The sequence below is a fragment of the Babylonia areolata genome, chromosome 21 (genome assembly GCF_041734735.1).
Source record: "Babylonia areolata isolate BAREFJ2019XMU chromosome 21, ASM4173473v1, whole genome shotgun sequence".
NCBI lineage: Eukaryota > Metazoa > Mollusca > Gastropoda > Neogastropoda > Buccinidae > Babylonia > Babylonia areolata.
In genome coordinates this window covers 11,666,498-11,688,116 of record NC_134896.1, presented here as the reverse complement: position 1 = coordinate 11,688,116, position 21,619 = coordinate 11,666,498, and the positions used below count along the sequence as shown (strand labels likewise).

The 21,619-nt window shown below is 39.1% G+C and overlaps 1 protein-coding gene across 1 annotated transcript in view; it reads left to right on the top strand.

Annotated features, from left to right (window-relative positions):
• The window catches only part of LOC143296327 (WD repeat-containing protein 26-like), an 18,303-nt gene extending 666 nt beyond the window's left edge, over window positions 1-17,637 (top strand). Inside the window, exons 2-14 of the mRNA XM_076608194.1 lie at window positions 26-125; window positions 3,172-3,228; window positions 4,879-5,015; window positions 5,559-5,656; window positions 5,858-6,014; window positions 8,089-8,227; window positions 9,018-9,158; window positions 9,991-10,110; window positions 10,596-10,741; window positions 12,251-12,329; window positions 13,653-13,782; window positions 15,217-15,390; window positions 16,449-17,637. Coding sequence (XP_076464309.1) covers window positions 26-125; window positions 3,172-3,228; window positions 4,879-5,015; window positions 5,559-5,656; window positions 5,858-6,014; window positions 8,089-8,227; window positions 9,018-9,158; window positions 9,991-10,110; window positions 10,596-10,741; window positions 12,251-12,329; window positions 13,653-13,782; window positions 15,217-15,390; window positions 16,449-16,483 — 1,513 coding nt within the window. The 3' untranslated portion in view covers window positions 16,484-17,637. The remainder of the gene's footprint in view (window positions 1-25; window positions 126-3,171; window positions 3,229-4,878; window positions 5,016-5,558; window positions 5,657-5,857; window positions 6,015-8,088; window positions 8,228-9,017; window positions 9,159-9,990; window positions 10,111-10,595; window positions 10,742-12,250; window positions 12,330-13,652; window positions 13,783-15,216; window positions 15,391-16,448) is intronic.
• Window positions 17,638-21,619: the final 3,982 nt, after the last annotated feature.

Here is a 21,619-nt window from a genome sequence, read left to right as displayed (position 1 = left end):
CCAACATAACAATTCATTGTTTCAGCCAAACTGCAGAGCAACTTATAGCTGAGTCAGGATGCACACTGGAACATCCATCAGCAGCTAGACTGCGAGCATACATCATGGAAGGCAATTGGGAAAAGGTTAGCTATTTTCCTGACCTACCACTGTAATGTGTTTTGTGTTTTGTTACTGTTTATGGGTGATAGGATTTGGTCTTGTGTTGTATGAAAGCTGCCATCAGCCAGATCAAGGAACCACTGTTATGTTGATGACTGCTGTCAGACCCATGGGAACTGAAAAGTGAAATGAGTGGACAAAATTGTTTCCAAGATCGCACTTAGTTTTGTTAGTTTTTACAGTTTTTACGTATTTTACCATTTTGTGTCATAATTTAATGGTGTTAATTATTACTGTGTCAGAGCTTAGGTTTGGTTCACGACACCATGGGTCATTTGACCGGTCCACCATAACATCAGTAGGTCATTTTCAAAGTTCATGGGTCAGGGAAAAAAAACAACTTATACCTGACCTGGTGCCCTCATCCCAAAATTTGGAATTGAATTTGTACTTTGTCCATCACACTCAGTGTGTGAAATGTAAATATATATATATATATATGTGTGTGTGTGTGTGTGTATTAATACATGTATTATATTCAAATGTAAACATGTATGCATGTGCATCAGAGTGTGCATGTGTGAGTGTGTATGACGGTATGTAGATACTGTTCTACTATTTGATGTGTCATGGTAGACACAGAAAATACAACATAGTCATTACTGAACTATTTGTGAAATAATGAAACACTGATTTATGCTGACTCAGATAAGCAAGGCATTCTACAACATGTAGTATGTACCAGTCATGTGCGTTAATCTAATTTCTTTTTTTTTCTTTTCTTTTTTTTTTTAAACAACTTTGCTTTGTGGAAATCCACATCGCCAGTTGCAAAATGTCTCTAAAATTTCCTAAAGTACCATGCCAGCATGATGATGTATGGACCTGCCATTCTTGCGTACACACAGGTAAAAGTTCAAAATGCACTTAAAAGATAATGTAATATATGTCTGTACGTGTAAGTAAATGACTAAATAAAACTGTTGATGCATGTAAAAGTGCGCTTGTGTGTATCTTGATTGGATCTTGATTTTACTTGAATGTACCATGCTTAAGCATAACATTAACAAAGTAAACATGTAAGCTGCCCACAAACGCTGGAAGAGATGCAGATGTTCAGAACACTAATTCAATCTTTCTCCACATTAGGCAGCTCCTTTTGGTGGCATGCTCCTAAATGCGGATGTCAAAGCCATTCTCAGTTGAGGAGACTGGCGGAAAGAATAAACTGAAACTGGCACTGTATTCTGTCACAGTTGAAAAGTTCACAAAACACAAGGGTCAGTGTCTTTGTGTGAACATACCTCATTTACTTGGCACACGTTTTGATTTTTCACAGTGTTCGTCTGCTTGATGTGTAACTGCAGAGCGACAACAAGAATGATAGTAATATATATTTTTCTAAGTCAGAAACTGCCATAGCGATTGTTTTGCAAAAGAGAAAACATCAAAAACCCTTTTAGCATGATAGATCTCACAAAAAATGATGAGTCAAGTGACCGACTGGCTGCCACATCGATGGGATATTTTAAAATTGTTTGCGTCAGTGACTGCTGACCGACACGAAACCTACACCCAACAACAAGCAAGACATATAATGATATAGGTTCATTTCAGTTGCTTTTATTTACAATTTATAACATCTGTTCAGAAAGTATGTGAAATTTATCTCAAATTTATGGTTCACTTATTCATATATTGCTAACCAGTGTGTTAAATAAGCATCAGATTGCCAGAAATTGAGTCTGTTCATTTTCCTTTCAGAAAAGTATTGGTTATGTATACTTTCATGCAGTAGTTTGTGTGCTGGAATTTTTAATTATTACCCTCTGCAACCAAAAACCGCCTGGCAAATAGGAAACACAAGCCAAAATAATGCCTGGCACTGAAGAGGTCAATTAGACTCAATAGGGTGTTTTTTCTGAATTTACTTATTTAGCTTACCATTTCACTTAAAATTTTAGAATTCAAATTAATGCACTTAGGTGCATATATCAACAGATGACATGATTTTTTTTTTTTTTTTTTTTTTTTTTTAGTATTTCTTCATCAGCTCTCCATGCGCAATGGAGTTGTCAGCCAGAAATGTGTGGACATTTTACACACAAAAGATGCAAATCAAGTGTGTCTAAGTGACACTGCAGAATTAATGAGAAGAAAGACTGTGCTGCATGTGCAACCCATGTCTCATCTGATCACAAATCAGTGGGTTTTTATGGTCATGTTTAAGATCTTCTTGAACCATGCCTCCAAAAAGATGATGCAAACTGATTCTAACCTATGGTGGGTATTTGGTGCGTGGATGCAAGGCATAAGCATACGAAAAGTTGGTCGCCGATTGGCAGTCACCTATTCAGTTATTCAGACATTGCAAGACTGTTACAACCAGACAGTCAGTGTTATATGGGCTTTATATTTCAGCATAAAAAAGCTGGTTTTTTTATGGTCTGAAATGACCTACTCATGTTGTGGTGGACTGGCCAATGACCCATGGTGTCCTGAACCCAATCGAAGCTCCGACACAGTAATAATGGTCTTTAAGTTTCTTTGAGAAGTATTTTGTTTATAAATATAATAGTCTTCATTTTACATCAGTTTGCATCTGTTTTATTTGAACAGTATTAATTTCTTGACTGTTACCTGTAATTAGTGTAAAACTAAAAATTGCAAAATCAGCAAACCGCATGCTTACATTATACTAATTTATAGAAGAAAATTTTGCTTTTTTTTTTTTTTTTAAATTGCTTTTTCAGTGTTTTGTTACCGCTGTAAGTATTGTTGTCATTTGCTATTTATCACTACTTACAGAGAACAGCACTTGTTACTTGCTGTTTGGTTAGGTCCAGAACTATTTGATGTTATATAACTTACTGCACTAGCTGGATTTTTTTTTTTTTTTTTACATTTGTATCTTCATAATATTTGTTGGGGCTGTTGTTGGCTTTTACAGTTATGGTCCCCATGTTGTTTACTTGTCTATGTTGTGATAATGCACCTGACCAAATTTCTCCAGTTGGAGATAATAAAGTTATTCTTATCTTATCTTATCTTCTTATCTTATTGTTACAGGCTGAACACGCTATTGCTGAACTGAAAGACATGGTGGATGCTGCTATGGGTACAGTGGTGAGTGTCATTCTCTTTTTTTTTTTTTTTTTTCTTTCTTTTTTTTTCTTTTTTTTTTATGGAAACAAAAAGAAAGAAGGAAAGAAGAAAAAAACCTTGCAGAAAGGAAAAAACAATTTTAAAAAATTGAATCAAGATGAACAAAATCATTCTACAAAAATTGCACAAGAATTGCAAAGTCTGTAATTCGACCCTACCCGCACCCTTCACTGCACTTACAAAGTTATGCATGCTGAACCTTCAGTTTGTTGAATATCATGTTTGTACTTGTAAACATAAATCATTTAAACAAAATGTTATACATCATGTTGATTGACAGTGATGTTTGTACTTGCATATTTAGTGACATAAGTGTTGAAGTCCATGAACGGCATCGTTATATTTTTGTAATAAGCCCCATGTGAATTGTATTTTTGTAATAGCCCAGTTTTCCAGAATAAGAGGTAATCCAAATTAACCGGAGCACTATGAGCAGTATACTCATCTATTGCATATTTTGCTCATTTTTTATAAAATTTGAAATTATTGGCAATGTTTACTTGATTACTATGTGAAGGAATTGATGAAATGTATTGAAAATTAGATAGGGGTTGTGGGGTTGGTCAGACAGCTTTAATTACAGTTTGTAATTTATGCAAGGGTGTTACAAAAAAACACAGGTTCTAGTTCTTTCCTTCATTTAACGGCTCACATGATATGTGGCATAGTCTTTCACAGTTTCCAGTAAGCATTTTTTTCACTCCAGGGGGGCTCTTTAACACACACATAACACTTGTACATTTTGGATTTAAACAAATTAATATGTGGGGGAGATATACAGTGAACTGTTAATTGTTATGAAACATTCAGCACTGAAGTCTGAAGGAACAAAATGAATAAGGGAAAAGACAAACATTGTGTAATACATGTTGATGATTTTTTTTTTTTTTTAATATATAAGTTATGTCAGTGTATAGTTATACAAAGTTTGGCAAAAAGTGCCCTTTTTTTCATGCTTTTAAAGGAAGATTTGCAGACTTTTTTCCTTCTAAACGTCAACTTGAATTAGTTTTACTCTGTAAGATTTAGGTACACTTGTTTCAGTGGTCTGCTTATGTAAGTTTTACAGCTCTTTTTGCATTCAATCTTGTTGTTGTTTTTTCTTTTCTTTTTTTTGATCATCAAAATTGTCCATATGCTGGTTAGAATATTTTGCTTACATTTTTACACTTAGGTTTCATTTCTCAGGGCTTCTGAGTGGGGTTCCGAAGGACTGTTTTACTGTAAATCTCCGGAGTCTCAGACTACCTACTTATTTCAAATCAAATCTTCATTTCTACACACATAAAAAGGCATTCATATGTTTTACTTCTGGTCATAATTGCCTAGGTTTATAGGCTACAAAGAGGTAAATGGAAACAACTCTACAGTGAGCAGATGATCCCACCTCAGACTGAAGCTCCCATTTCATATTTTTTTTATATGTTTGTTTCTAGTAATTTTTACGACATCCCAGGGACTGAACATGCAGTGTGTCCTTTCCATTTTCTAAGTGTGAGGGATGCATATTTATGCATCATCAGAAGCCCTGATTCTATTCCATCTGGCCCTGTGCTTTGGGAAACTCTTGATGCTTGGTTCTGTGATCATCTGTTGGGTTGATGTTTGCAGAAGATGCGCTTCTTGCTGCTGGAGCAGAAGTACCTGGAGTTCCTGGAGGATGGGCGCACCATGGAGGCTATCAACTGCCTGCGCCACCAGATGACCCCCCTCAAGTACAACACCGAGCGAGTTCACACCCTCACCACGTGAGTCAGTTTTGGGGTCCTCTTCTTCCTCCTCCTCCTCCTTATTTGCTTTCCAGGGCTTCTGGTAAATCAAAAAACTTGAGGGCTCCAGGGAGTTGTTCTCCATAATTTGATTACACATACCATACATATGACCCACTGGTGCAGACTCTTGACACGAGTCAAATTCCTTTCCTGTTCAAGGGATACCATTCCACCCAGAGATATGAAAAGTGACTGGTTAGTAGCCTGCCTTAGTGTATTACCTTCCTTCTGTTTACGTTTGCAGCATCCTTTTTTGTGGAAGCAGTCTTCATTCCTACAGTGCATGCACTTAGTGGCTGATTATTTTTTGCATTTCCTTCATGTCATCTGATCACCCAAGCTTATATTGTTGTATGTTACTGTGGTTTTAACTTATGGGTTTAACTTGTGTACAAATTGACCTGTATACGAAACATGAAATTTTATAAATTTGTTTTGGTTATTAGTGGTTTTTGCATTTGTTTAACGATACTTTACAAGTCATGCTGAAATGCCAGAATCTCAGATTGTTGGTTTCAGGTACATGATGTCCAGCAGTCCTGAAGGCCTGCGGGAGATGTCCAACTGGGAAGGCAAAGGAGTGGAATCTCGACAGAAGCTGGTCGAAAAATTACAAAGTAAGCCATCTGAGCTTTTATACCTTTAATATGTAAAAAGACTGCATTTCATTAACACCATGTGGGAGTATGAAAGATCAGGGGAGGAGGGGTTTGCAGTTGGAAACTATCCATTTCGAGATCAGTTTTGCGTAAGGATTTGTTTCTGTTTGGGTGCTGGGAATAGTGATGATACTCTGTGTGTGTGTGTGTGTGTGGCAGCATTCCTGCCACCCAGTGTGATGCTGCCGCCCAGAAGACTGCTGACTCTGCTGAACCAGGCCATCGACCAGCAGCAGGCCCGCTGCCCCTTCCACAACACCTGCCTGGACAACGACCCCACCGCCATCTGCCTCCTGAACGACCACCAGTGTAGCAAGTACGGAGAGCTTTCAGCGCTTCAGTTGTGCAGACTTAGAATTCAATCACTGCCTTTTCTGAGTCCCTCACTCGTATCCTTTAAAAATAAATCGACCTGAAATTTGCTGCCTTTTCCCGTCCCTTTTATCTTTTAAAATAAATCGGCCTGAAATTCACTGCCTTTTTAATTCTATCTCAATCCCTCACTCGTATCCATTAAAACAAATAAACCTGGAATTCACTGCCCTTTTCAGGCGCTCGCTCATATCCTTAAAAAAAAATAAATAAATAAAAAATCAGCCTAGAATTCAGTGTCTTTTTAAAGTCTGTCTCAGTCACTCTCTTGTATCTTATTAAGCGTTCCAATCCTTCACTCATATCCTTAAACTCTTTTGCTGCCAGAAAAATAAGATTTAAGTGAAAACTATTTGCCAGGGTTTTTTCCACAAAAACTGGTATATATTTTCAAAAAATTCTGTGCTCTTTGTTATTAGAGAAAGACCCATAAAAGTATATATTTTCTGAAAGGTAAATGAATGAAGAATACAAAACACATGATGTTTTCCCATTTTATATATTTTCAGTGACATGCTGTTGTCTTGAAACCAGTGTTTTGTTTTTTGTCACATTTTCAACTTGTTCTTTTCAAACATTAGGTAATTTGCACTAAAATATCATATTTTCTGGACAAATGGATAATACCTGCATACACAAATTATACTAGAACAACCACAAAAAAAAAAAAATTAAAAAGAGAGACATACATAATGCATTGTGACCTCTCCAAGTGATAATGTGGATGTGAGGCTCCACCCCACTCCTCTTCACCCCTCTCACACACCATCACATCATCCAGTTCTCATCAAATCATGTTGGCTGAGTGCCAAGAAAATCGCTCACACTGTGTCCTGCTAAAAATCCAGTCACTTTCTGTTGGCTGCTAGGGCTGTAAAATCAGCATCACTCACTGATAGTCGTGTCTTGGCCAGTCTCTTCATTGCTCCCTTTATTTTCTATCAAATCATCCTGCAAAAGTTCATCACTGTCTTCTCCTTCGAATTTACACTTCAATTCTTTCTGAGCATCAGCCAAAGAAAGCAATCTTGGTTGGTTTCATGCAACCACGATCGCATGTCTTGAGCACGGGATCCGACATTTTGTTGAGCGAGCGAGGAGAGGAGCCAGGCAAACTGCGACAATAATCCAGCCAAAACGTTCAAATAAAAGACTGCCTCATGACATAGATGGGGTTTCTAGCTATGAATAGAATCTAGAAAGATTCCCCAAGCTAAAGCTACCAGCATTTTTGTCAACGAACTCGATGCAAACCAGGGAAAGGTCAGAATATTTCGATGACGAGTTATCTCGTCATTGTGGCAGCAAAGCGTATATGCTTGCGCTGATGAGTTATCTCGTCATATAGGCAGCCTAGGGGTAAAAACAGTCGTTTTCAAGCAGTGTCTGGATACTAAAAGTACTCCATTTCTTATCTGTATTCTATTGATCCACAGCTAGTTCTTCAGTGGGTGTACGTGTGTGCTATGTGTATGACTGACATTGTAAAGCATTTTGAAAGATTTGAAAGGCCTATATGTAACTAATAAACTTTTTTTTTAAATTTGGGAGGTTTGTGGTATCTAAGCATGTTTAACCACAGGGATGGTTTTTGTTATGACCCATGCAATAAGCCGCACATTTTTTAGTTTTGGCACTGGCAATGCCCATACCCACCAGTTTAAATGTTGAGATTTATGACTTATCCATAGGCCTACCACGGAGCATCAGATCTGTGTTGAGGTAGTATGGTTGGCATGATAAGAGAAGAATGTTGTGTAAGGGAGGCGTGCTTTTTTTGTGTGTGGTGTTTTGTTTGTTTTTTTATGTCCCCTTTCCATCTTTTTATTTTTGTCTGTTTGACAAAGGGATGGAGGGAGACTGTTTTCAGTTAAGTCTGTCTTTTGCCTAAAAGCCTGCCTATGCAGTATGCTGTCTGCTCCCAAATTTCTGATAATTTGAAAGCCACTGACTCGGTGTGATAAAGAGAGAATTTTCTCTGTGTGATTTATTTCCATGGGCTGTTTGGTGTGTTCCAGAGACCAGTTCCCCTGCTACACCACACAAGTGTTGAACGAGCACTGTGATGAAGTTTGGTTTTGCAAGTTTTCCCCTGATGGAACCAAACTGGCCACTGGCTCCAAAGACGGAACTCTAATTGTCTGGGATGTAGATCTGGTGAGAAATTACTGAGCATGTTGCCATGTTGTTGATTGTTGCAGCCAGCAGGGTTTTTGTGCGTGTTCTTGTGCGTGTCTTTTTTCATCTTTTTTTTTTAACTCGTGTGTTCTATTGAATATTTGTGTTTTGTTTGCCTCTGTGCTTAGAAAGCTGCTGATCCCTTGACTGTAGAACCTTGATGAAATGAGACCAGTGTAATCACTTTTCTGTGTGTGCACTTAACACTGATGGTGTGACATATCCATCACCAGCAGTCAAGGGGCTGAAGTAACTAATTAATCTAATTGTCCAAAACCAACCAGCAACTTGTGACTGTGTTGTTTACAAAGAAGAAAATGAATAAAATTAGGAGAGATTGCAATGAAGTGTTATTGGCAGTGTGAAGTGTTTATATTTCCAGTTTGTGTGCTGATGGGTGGACATGCTTTGTTGAATGCTTTCACTGGTTGGTTAAGATAGTGCAGAGCTGGAAATGAGGTAGCTTTGCAAAGATCACCTGTGGGCCACTTGCATAATCACTCATGGTTATTAATCCCAATTCCTTAACAGCATGAAGTTTTATAGATTCCATATACAGTGGGCATAAGATAAATTACATCTTTGGGTATATCCATTTCTTCTTTTTATCTCTATTTCCTCTTCGTTTTTTGTTGTTGTTTTTTAAGGTAGATTTTCCTTCCACATGTCTTTATCTGTTTTATTTCTGTCTTTATCTTCCCGGTGTTTAATTTTGTAAGTTTAGTTGTTTAGCAGGTTTACTTTGGACACTTTGTTTCTTCTGCTTTAGGACACCCATGAGATTCGGATATCCAAGTCATTTGAGAACCATTCCTACGGTGTGGCCTTCATTGCCTGGAGCCCAGACAGCACCCATGTGATAGCCTGCGGTCCTGACGACTGTGCTGAGCTCTGGATATGGAACGTCATTGTAAGGGGATTTTCTTTATCATTTATTAGAAATTTACCTTGTACTGTTTTTTGGGCGGGTTTTTTTGTTGGTGGTGTTTTTTCTGGAATTTACATTTCAGGTGCTTTTGTGCATTTTAAGTGAACAGGGATAGATGCGTTATTGTTAGGAGTACTTACATGATAGTTAATGACAGAAGCAGGTTTGCATAGCATGTGAAGCTTTGATATTTCAGAAAGAGCAAAGCACAGTCCGAGTTTCAGTTCTCAGGCAAACTGTTTTGATGCATGTCATTTTCCAGTGGCCTGCAAAGGGAAGGATTTGAGTTGCAGCTAACGTCTTTGTTAAAAATAAAGCTTGTGGCAGTCTTCATGGCATTGGGGAAGACCGTACACAGGGTTCATAGTCTTGGAAAAATGATAGAATTATTACCAGGACTGAAAGTCTTTAAAAAATATGTTTTGACCTCCAGCATCTGGAAAACATCTTGGAATATTTTTTTTATAAAAACCTTTCCCTAGTGCTATTTGAACAGAGGTAAATGCATTTATTAAAAATCAATCAACCAATATATAAAAATAAAAAAGACGAAATTAGAAATTAATGCTTTTAAAAAATCCATCAGCCAATCAAAAAATAATAATGTGACAGAAATTTTAATATTGACATCTTTTGACATCGGTGTAGCACAGGATTTTTTTTTTTTTTTTTCATTTAGTTCAGCAAGGTTGTGTTTGGTTTGAAAAATGTTCTTTCTGGTCTGGAAAAAAGAGTATTATTTATAGAGTTCCTGTAAGGGGACATGTGTGGAAACCTTGCTTTACCTGCCTTGTGTACTGTGGTTGCCTCGCAGACGGGTGAGCTGCGGCAGAAAGTGAGCCAGTCACCTGAGGACAGCCTGACCAGTGCAGCCTGGCAGCCAGACAACCGCAGGTTTATAACTGGTGGCACCCGCGGCCAGTTCTACATGTGTGTGAGTATTCTTTAAAGGTTAATAAAGAAGAAAAAAACAAAAACAGGGGTTGTGGGGGTGATGGAGGCACCGTGGCAGAATCAGGCATTTGACTTCTACTCCAGTGTTCACCTGTGAATTTTCTTTGGGACCCAGAAACCAGGGAAGAGGATGAGGTTCAGTTGAATGGTGGCTGGTGTTCTTTGCATTCAAAACAAAAAGCTTTATGCTGTCCAGTTGTGGGCAGCATGTGGGGGCTGATTCCTGTGTCATGCACTCTTGTGCAAGATGAACCATCACTGCAGAAGTACATACTTTTTTTTTTTAACTTGATTTTTTGTTTGTTTGATTTCCTTTAAAAAAAATATTAAAAAATTGTTACCTAGCCAGTTACAAATGATATTTTATTTGGTGTCAGTGGACAGAGCAAACTTTTTCGCTAATTGTTTATGGGATGAACAAGGTGGTGTAGATAACAGGGTGCTGAATATCCACGTGTTGTTCAGGATATCGACGGAACAATGCAAGACAGCTGGGAGGGGGTCCGTGTGCAGTGCCTTGTGTGTGCGCCTGACAGCAGCTTGGTACTGGCAGCCGACACACATCATCGCATCAGGGGATACAACTTTGAGAACATGACTGACGTTCCAATGTGAGTAGCTGGCCATGTGCATGTTTGAGTGATAGCAATGAGTCCAGATGAAAATAAACTGCCGGAGTCTGCACTAGTTGGGTCACGGTAAGTATGTTATTTAAACGTAATTTTAGATAGAAAATTTCCTTTTTAAGTCATTTCAGTGTTTTGATTTTTTGTGAGCGAGTGTTTTGTTTCTTTGTATCATTCAGAATGAGAATAACAGGATATTTAGATTTTTTTCACAAAGAAAATGGTCATAGGTATCATCCCTTTGTATTATGTTGTACTTTTTGCCCCACCAGAATTTTCTATGTGAAATTCAGTTGCTGTCATTGAAGAAAGTGCATTGCACACTTTAGCACTTCCTTTTTCTTTCTGTGTGCAAGTGTATTTGTTTTACCATCAAAGTTTGTTTTTCTGCAGAATTTTGCCAGGGACAGCCCTTTTGTTGCCATTGGTTCTTTTATGTGCAGTAAGTGCATGCTGCACACGTAACCACAAATTTTGTCTCTTCTGAAAGACTAGCAATCTGACCACCACTCACAGTCTAATGGAGGGAGAGTAAAAATTCCAGTCAGCATTTGGGACTAGAACCTGTAGGCACTTGCATCCTACTCTGGTGCATTTTCGCACAGCTACTGCTCTACTGCTCTCTTTTGTGTTTGTTACTGGTTGAATTTTTTTTTTCTTTTTTATTGGATTGAATTTATGCTACTCTATAAAACGCTTATGGATATGTTTTGTGTTAGTAATGTTATTTTGTATACCATCTGGAACTGTGCAGTGGGAAGGATATCATCAGTACTTTGTACATGGCGGTTCTGGGGGATGGTGTCAACATAAACCTGAGTGTCTTTCAGATCATTGTTGGACTTAGAATGAATAAAATAGCAGAAGTGTTCAGTAGTGAAGGGAACAGTTAGTGCTGATTGGTTGAGCCAGATCTGGGCCTGGGGGTCCATCTCAGTTCTGTATTAGCCATAGAATTGGGCCACTAAGCTACTGGCTATAGCTTGTACCAGTTTGACAGGGTAAATATGCTAGCCAAATTGGGGAGTATACAAAAGAACCTCTCTTGCTTGTTTTATTCTGCATGGTTCAGGGTTCGTACAGAGCTATGAATGTCTGGAAAATGAGAGCTGTTTCCAGGGCTGGAAAGCGTCTTGGAATTTCAATAAAACCCACGACCATTACTATTCAGCATAATGCTTTTTTTTTCTTTTTTCTTTTTTTTAACAAACTAATGATAAAAAAAAAATTAAATAGGGAAAATTGACCACAAATCTGAGGTGTAACAGACAGATTTTTTAGTCTGTTTGGCTTTGTGTTTCGTATGGCAAGTTTCCAGTCTGGTCTGGAAAAGGTGTTGAATTTGTTTGGTCACATGTTTGTGAACCCTGATGGTTGTGTTCTGTGGTGATACAGTCGTCACTGACCACTCTTTCTGTTGATGTTTGGAGGTTAAGTATGTGTCTGTGTATGTTAGGATGTGTTATTCATTGCAAATCCTGGACTGTGTTGCAGATTACAAGAAGAGCATCCTATCATGTCTTTCACAGTAAATGATGAAGGGAGATTAGCTTTGTTGAATGTAGCCACTCAGGTGAGATATACACAACTTATCTCTCTTTTTTTTCTTTCTTTTTTTTAAATAATAATGCATATCTCGCGGTTTTTTGAATATAGATACCATTACTCTCACTGTTGGTTGCTCTCTCTCTATCTGAACTAGACAACTTTGGCCTGTAAAGTATGAAATGTTCTTTTTAAATTTTGTTTTGGAATTGTATGGGAAGCACAAAGGGTTGGTAACATAAGACTGTTTTAGTATTTATTACCGAATTTAGACAACTTATTGATTGTTTTACCCAAGACTGGCATACAGTTCTCAATGAATACAAATTCTACTATGTTTACTCACAGTTTAATTACAAGTTGTCTGTATGTGCATATCTTTGCCAAATGCCAAACATTCACGCTTCATAAACTTTAATGTGACAACAGATGAGGGCAGTCATAACTGTCCTTTTTGCAAAAACTGTATCGAATCTGAAATCCACTTTCTTTTGATTGCCCCAATTATAAAACTCTTCAAGATGAATTGATACCTAATAAATTCTGTCGTCAGCTGTCATTATTCAGGTCTGCTTTTCTAATGTCAAACATGAATGAACATCTGACTAAAAGACAAGCAATATTTGTGTATAAAGCACTAGACTTAAAGCAAAGCTGTATTGCCAACATGAAGCGAACGTGATAGTATCTATCATTTTGTGCATTTTTTCACCCCATTGTAATGGGCCAGAAGCCTCTACAAGTAAACTATTCTCTCTCTCTCTCTTGGTCCAGTGTGCAGTTTTTGTTTGAACAGTGCCAGTTCTTTTTAACTTGAAATCTCATTGTGCAAAGACCGTCGATTCTTTACAGGGATGTTTACAAAGACTTTAAGGAAGGAAGGAATTGATGCAGTCTGCAGCTAAAAGGCCTAGCACTCTTGCAAGCATACCATGACTGCACAAAATATATGTAGACAAACCCAGCACCAGTGTACGGTAGTGATTGAAATTTTATGTGGGGACAATGCTAGACCCAGCATCAGCATACATACATTAGTGACTGAGGTTTGACATGAGGACAGATTGACTGGAAAATCAAATTGATCATCTAGTCATTTGGATGAGACGATAAAGCAAGGTTGAGCTTTATGAAAAAGAACCCATTGCAACAGAAGTGTAATCCTGTGTTGTCTACTCTGATTGGTACACAAATATATATGTATGCACTGAAAGCCTGACTAGCATGTTGGGTTATGCTGCTGTCTTGCTAATTGCCTAGCAGATGTTGTGTAGCATACATGGATTTGTCAGAATGCAGTGATGCTTCCTTGGGAAACGAACTGAAACTGAAGTGAGGCAGGGTTGTGCAGGGAGTTCACCTGTGGGACCTGAAGGACCGTGTGTTGGTGCGCAAGTTCCAGGGGGTCACTCAGGGCTACTACACCATCTTCTCCTGCTTCGGGGGTCTCAACCAGGACTTTGTTGCCAGTGGCAGTGAAGGTGGGTGGGTCAGTTACATTCCAGTCAATCGTCTTCACCCCCTACCTCCAGGTTACCCAGCCTCGGATGATAAACCATCCCAGGACAGTAGGGACCTATCTGACACAACACTGACAGCACCAGAATGTGTTCGATGGACAGCACTAATGCCATTTTCATTGGGGGTTTTGTGTGTGTGTGTGTGATTTGAACTTTTAAAGGACAACACAACAATCATTTTAAAAGTTAACACAGTGCTGTGATGACTGAGTTAACCAGACACCCCATTGAATGGATTCCACTTTGGTTTTTATCAGTCAGTGTCATGAAGTGGAGCGAAATAGTATGTGCATGAACATACTGTTGGGTGACAAAAGAGTCCACAGCAAAAAACACAGTTTTTACATGCTGCAGGCAGGATTGGTTGGTTTGTGCCACCATCACCCACCAAATGCTGGCATGGATCTCAGTGTGCACACTTGATCTTCTACATGTGAAGACTTGCAAAGGAGGTTAAACCCCAAGCACATCAGCACATTTGTTGACCTTGTAGACTGAAAATATTCTTCCCACCCTTACCTTACTCTGCACTGTGACTGGGACTTAACTACAGTTCCTATGGATTGAAAGTCCAGTGCTCAAAATGATTCAGCTGGCAAGTTTGTCTGAAGTGAACAGAAGTGAACATATTGTTTTCTTGGCTAGAATTTGTGGAAACAGCTTCGTTGTGGACATAAGATGTTAAAAATTCATGCAAAAGAAGATTTTTGTTGTTGTTGGTCTCATGTTACCTCCCAATACAGAAACAAGATGTTAATATGATATGATCATAAATTGTCTTCCACCATTGAAATGTGTATTGTGGTCCAGATGTAGATATCTAGGAGTATAGATTGAAAGTGGGTCACAAAGGGATGTGTATGCAGTGTGGTGTGCGACAATAAAACACATGGCAGCTAGTTTAATCACAAAGTTTTGTGTGTACAGTATGGTTTATGGCATAAAAACGCAATGCAGCCAGTAAGATGTGTGTGCAGTATGGTTTATGACATTAAAACACATGGCAGCTAGTAAGGTATGTGTGTGCAGTATGGTTTATGACATTAAAACACATGGCAGCTGGTAAGGTTTGTGTGTGCAGTATGGTTTATGACATAAAAACACATTGCAGCTAGTAAGGTATGTGTGTGCAGTATGGTTTATAACATAAAAACGCATAGCAGCTAGTAAAGTTTGTGTGAGTAGTATGGTTTATGACATTAAAACGCATGGCAGCTGCTAAGGTTTGTGTGTGTAGTATGGTTTATAAATTAATATCTATGCCAGTTAGTAAGGTTTGTGTGCAGTATGGTTCATTATTAAAACGCATTGCAGCTAGTAAGGTTTGTGTTTGCAGTGTGGTTTAAGACATAAAAGCACACGGCAGCTGGTTTGCAATGTGGTGGTGTTGTGCAGACCACAAGGTGTACATTTGGAACTGCAAGCGGGACATGCCTGTGGTGATGCTGGAGGGCCACTCCCACACGGTGAACTGCGTGCACTGGAACCCCAAGCTGCCCAGCATGCTGGTCTCCGCCTCTGATGACGGCACCGTGCGTGTGTGGGGACCCCTCTCCAAAGTCCGGCAAGGTCAGAGATCTCTGGGTTTTTTGGTTTTTTTGGTGGTTTTTTTTTTGGTTTTGTTTTTGTTGTTGTTTTTTATCTCATGCTGCTTGCGATGTTTGTGTCATGTTGTCCTTTATGCATTTTTGTCCTTCTGTGAGCTTTTCACTTGAGACTGTCGTTTTGGCCACAGTTCAAGGGTCATCACATAATCAGTAGTCGGGCTGGTAACACAATCACCAAAATTTCTGCAGTGTATGTCCTGTTGACTTGCTCAACAGCATTTTGCTTTACACAACGCAAAAACAAAAAAAATTTTTTTTTTTTTTTTTTTTTTTTTCAATGCATCAGAATATATCTACACTTGCTCAGAAATTGCTTCATACACCTTGCAAGGCAGTTGTCATTTGCAAAGTTTTGTCAGTCACATGACCAGCCTCACTGCTGATTGTGCAATGATCCCCAAATTGCAGCTAAAAACCACTGTCTGGATTACTCTCTCTCTCTCTCTCTCTCTCTCTCTCTCTCGTAAGTGTCTTCGGGTGAAGAAAAAAATTGCTATTCACTGTTTCTTAATGGCTCAGATGATTGTGCAGTGGGATATGCACAATGTTAACATTCATGTCTTTCAGCATATTAATATATATATATAATACGATGTAATGATTATTGATTAGAATGTTTAAAGTGAATATGTGAATTTGGAAAAACTTCCATGTTTATTGCTCCTGTTTAATCAAGTAATGTTTTAGGTTGTTTTCTTGTATGTGTGGGCTGATTTTCCTGCAGTGTTTTGCTGCACCTGATGCAGTTTCTTTTTTTGAGATTAGAAAGTTATCTTGTACAAAATTTCCTTTTGCCTTGTTCATGTACAGACATTTCAGTTTTGTCTTTCATCCCGTAGTTTATGCATGCATGTAAATATCTTGTGTGAAAGCTCTGAGACACCTCCACACAAGATTCAGCACCCTATACATACATTTAGTAGCAGTAGTAGTAGTAGTATCATAGGGACATTGGATAACCCAACTCAGGATGTCACAAGGGAGGAATAATACTTTTTTTCTTTTCATTTTTTTTTTCAGGTGACGGCGAGTCAGGACGAAGTACACCTGTATGACGTTGGTCACATCCTTAACCCCGTCCCCCCCATGTCACCCCTTCTCTCCTCTCCTCTCCTTCATCATGCTGTCATCGTCTTCTTCCTCCTTGGTCCTCGTCCATGCTCCACCCATCTGCTCACTGACTTGATGAGCTGAGGTCCAGGCTGATGTGTCCACAGTCATCATCCTTCCTCGTTCAGTGTTGGCCAGCCTCCACACACACACACAGTCAGGGGGACACTCAGGCCACAAAACTGTTCTTGGTCGTAAGGATCAGAAAGTTAAGGGAGGGAGGGGACATTGATTTCATTGTTGCGACTACATAACTACACCCTGTATGGTTGAGGCAAAACGCTGTGTGTGGAGAGAGTGGGAGGTGAGATATATATAGAGATATACACATGTGTGTGTGTGGTGTGGATGGGCAGCTGATGTAATGACATGGTATGGGTTTTGATTGGTGTATACTTTTGTGCAGAAGGTCTTGTGTTCTGCTTATTGCTTTGTGCTCCACTCTCTTGCATCCTTTTTGAGTTGTTTACAGTTTTGAATATGCAACCAGCAAGGGGAGGTTACAACACACTTGCTTTTTCTTTTCTTTTTTTCTTTTGTTTTTGTGGTTGGGTCCTACCTTTTACCTTTTTTCTTGATCAGTCCATCGGTTGATTACATTTGTTTGAAAACTTAGTTTTATTATGTCCCGATAGCGAAATGATTAGGGGTTCTTGTCAGTTTGTTCCCAAGTGGTTTTGTCTTTCTTTTAGTCTTTGTGTATTTCTTGCTTATGAAATTAGAAATTTCAGTCTCCAGACAAATTCAGGTTTCATTCTTTTGAGTTTGGATTTTTCTGCCAAAGCTTTCTTTTTTACTGCTTGTTGTTTGTCTTGAGCATTTCTGCCCCTCAGTAACTGATATTCATTATCTGGCATTTCCTACAAAAAAAACATTAAAAACACGAAAATGGTTACAGTATATTTAACGTTTGTTAACATTTGAGAAGAATGATCAGTTGACTGTCATCTTTAAGATGCTTCATGGAGTGTCTTTGAAGTTCTGTCCTCTCCAGCTTTGTTACAGTCCATGTCCTTAGATTTCCCAACTTTTTTTTCTATAACATTTTTAGATTCTGTAATATCTTTTTTCACCTGGTGGGAGTATTTTTTAGGTGATGTTTGTGTTGTGTCTGATCTGTTGTTATTTTTCCCTTTCTTTACAACTGTAGGGGTAGGGAGAGAGGTTGGGGGGGGGGGAGGTTATAAGAGGGAGTGGCGTCAAGCATCTCTACATGAACTTGTACATGTGATGGCTGTTTTTCATGCGACGGTACACCTGTTTGGATGGCAAGATGCGCATCAGAATGTATCAACCACGGACCATCAATTTCGACCAAGAGGTGACGAAAACTGTCAATGCAGGACTGTCAGTCTGAGTGTCCAGTTCAGTCCTGTGTGCATACACACCATTCAGTTCCTTCAAATCCTGAACCAGGCTGTCAGTCATACTGATAGGAAAATACAGACAGCTGTCATCAACCACACATGTATGACAGGCTACATCTTTCGTGTTGCAGTCCTCTGCATCTTTTCTTGAATTTCGAGCCACACGATAGTTGTAGATTATTTGCGGACTTTCCTATTCAGTGGAGGCACCGTGGCAGATTGGTCAGGTGCTGGACATCCAGAGCAGATGTTTGCCGGTGATAAGGTTTGAGGCCATGTTTCGGCATGGTGTTATGTCCTTATGAAAGGCACTTTACTCCAGTTTTCCTCACTCCACCCAGTTGTGAATAGATACCTGATTTGATTTGATTTTCAAGGAAGGTAAATCCAGCAGATGAATTCACTATCTGCTTTGGGCATAAAAGGCTATGGGACCTTTAATCTGTAACCTTTCTCCCCAAATGGTGCTGGAGACTTGCTGGCTAACAGGGTCATCAGCACAGAGAAGTAGTGCAGGTTTGAGCTCCAGTGTGCTTGGCTGGGGGCATGTGCAGTCCAGACCTTTCCAACTTGAGACACGGCTGTGATTGTGGCTCAGTGGAAGATTCCCAGCTCTGGCTGCATGGATGGTGCAGTCATCTCTTGTCCTGTGCCAGGGGAGTTCGGACACAATTTACTATCCCTGTGTCAGGTGACATGCACAGCACACTGTTGTGCTGAGAGGAGGGGGTAGAGGGTTTCAGCTTGCAGGAGGCAAGAGCACAGGTATCTTGTATGTATCACAGATTGTGGTATGGAGCTCCTACCTGACACCTTGTGCATGTCAGAGATTGTTTTGTGGAGTCTCTGTTCCCACTTTGTGTGTGGATGTAGAGGGGCTGGAGGATAGCAGGATTGCATGTCAGATACCTGTATGCAGTCCCCATCAGTAGAATGGACAGATCATGTATCTTCCAGCATTTGTCATAGGCAGTTCTTGTCTTAGTTTGTGGGAAGCATCATGGTGGTAGCATCATGAAAACAAGGCAGTGCACTTGCCTGGTGTATCCATGTTTCACTTACAAACTGTGTGGATACCTCCTTGACATTGTGTGTGAGAATGGTGTAAACTTTGAGGACAGTGTAGTGATGTCTGTGAGATGACTGACTCCATATTCTCTCTTTTCGGCTGTAGTTGTGTGTGTTTGTGTGTGTGTGTGTTTCTGTTACTGTGGCCTTTTCTTGTTTTGCTTGTTCTCTGGGTATTGTTGACAGGTGCAATCAGCACTGTGAGTCAGTCTCCAGGGCTTGGCTCTGATGATCAGAACATTTCTTTTCAACCCCTTCCTCACTTATGAATCATACCTGTCCCCCATTGCTCCCAACTAATTGAACTATGGCTTTTTTGTGGTCAACTGGGCTGTAAGCAACTTGGTTTGATTTGATTTTGATTTTAATTTTCCCAACCCATCTACTATTTCCCTTTCCTTTTCCCCCTGCTTTAATGTTGATCAAGACCAGCAGACAGAATTAACCCTCTCACTAGCATCTGGTGCTAAGAAGAAAGCTAATGGTTATGGTCTGTAGTGTGTGAAAGATAATGACTGGAGAGTGAAATAATATGAGGGAAATAGTAGTGATTGATAAAGCACATTGTCATGTAGCGTTTTTGTATTTGAAAATGTTTTCCATTATGTTGGGTTGGGAGGCTACATCTAAATAATGCTGCTCATTTGCCGAGTTTTCATTGTTTTAGTTGTGTTCTTAATCATCTACATGCATTCATTTTTGTATGGAAACATACAAAAGACTTCACTTTCTGTGTTTCCTATTGGTTGATTACTTTGAATGTGTTAGTATGCATGTTGACTGAAATGCCACATACGTGATACATGGTAATGTGTGGGATGTTAGCTCTTTTATTCAACTATGATCTGTCATCATCATCGTCATCATCCTTAAGAAAACAGACCGTGTTCTCCACAGTGGCGAAAGGACTGACTGTGCAGGTTAGATAATTATGATGTGCCCGAAGGGCAGTGCACTGCCTAGCGGTATGGTACCAAGTCAGTTTTCACTTGTGTGGCAGTGAATGATGAATGTTGAACCAGATCTTCAGAAAAGATGGGCATTTTCCAATGTCCCCTTTCTGGAAATATATTTGAGGGGGGACAACAACATTTTATTTTTTATAAGAATGTAAAAATGTTGATTGGTAGGTGATTGATTTTTCCTCTTTTTTTTCTTGGGGGGGGGGGGGTCCTCTGTTTTTTTAGTGTTTTGTTTGGGGGAGGAGTTGATTTCGTTTTTTTGGTTGGCAAAATACATATATGTTTAGAGGATATCTTGCATTTTACTGACCCTCTTCAAAAACCGTTTTCATTACATATATATACTTATATAACTCGCTAGCTGATCAGTGCAGAAAACAGCACAGATCAGAAATCCAAATTTTTAAATCCCTTGATTGGTTCAACTGAAGTGACTAAAAACAAGACAACTTGAATGAAGGATGGACTTGTAAAAGTTACATGGCTAAATCTTGCTTTTTGTAGGAGGAATACCATCCTTGGAGTTTGTTTATCGTAAGGCATGAGTTTGTTTACCGTAAGCATGGCATCCCTATTGTCATTTGTCCCACAGGGTTGGCAGATTTCCACATCAAGTATATTTGCTTTATCAGCATGAACTTAAGTTGATATTATATGACGAATGATATCCTTTAGATGAACGTTAATTTGTTTTGTTTTTTCAATTTTGTGGTGTCATTGGATTTGGGGGGATTTGGATTTTTTGTTTGTTTTCTTTTTTGTTTTGTTTTCTTTTTTGTTATAGAGAAAGATTTGATTCTTGTAGCTAATATAACTTTCGTTTCAGTGCAGTTCATATGTTTGGTAGGAATGCATTTGATATATGTGTATTTGAGACTGACTGCAGTGCATGAATAAGCTGGTGGATTTTTTTTTTTTTTTTTTTTTTTTTTTTTTAATTGGGGGTGGGGGGGAGTGAGAGATGGTGGAAAGGATGTCAGAAAGTATTTTGTAAGTTTGTGTCAGAAGAAAATTTTTCCTCAAAAGGTAATATTATGCAAACTTTCCTGTGCTCTGCCTTGAAGCTTCAGCTTCGTTGTATCTCTTCCCCCTGCGGAATGTTGCACAGTTTCTTTTTTGTTTGTGAAACACATGGACTTGCCTGATTTTGTCTTGATCTCTTTAACAAGCTGACCACCTATTAGTGCCATCTGCATAGATTTGGTTGCTGTTGTTATTCTTTTTGCTGCATGTGTGGTTTCAGTTGATATGATGCATGCTTGTGGTTAGCTTTTAGTCAGTTACCAGAGTGTGTTGTCGGAAAGCTGTGGACAAAACGGAGACCCTGTGGTGCTTTGATCCACATATTTGTTAGGTGATATCTTCTGTCATCATCTTCTGGTAACCTCTTCTGTAAACGGTTGTTCGTACATGAATGACGAGAAATGCTCACAAGTACCTCGCTGACTGAGCAGTCACTGAATGGGTTGGAGCAAATACAACTCTTCATAAGTAAGATCTTGTACCAGTGTTAACAATGCCAACAGCTTTCCACCAACAGTTACTACAACTACAAACATGAATGCCTCTTTTTTTTTTTTTTTTTTTTTTTTGTAGTGTCTTCAAAAAGGCTGCAGATTTTGCAAGGCAAGTGGGCAGTTTCAGACTTGGTAATGAAGAAATAACAGTGAAACCAGATGTGCAT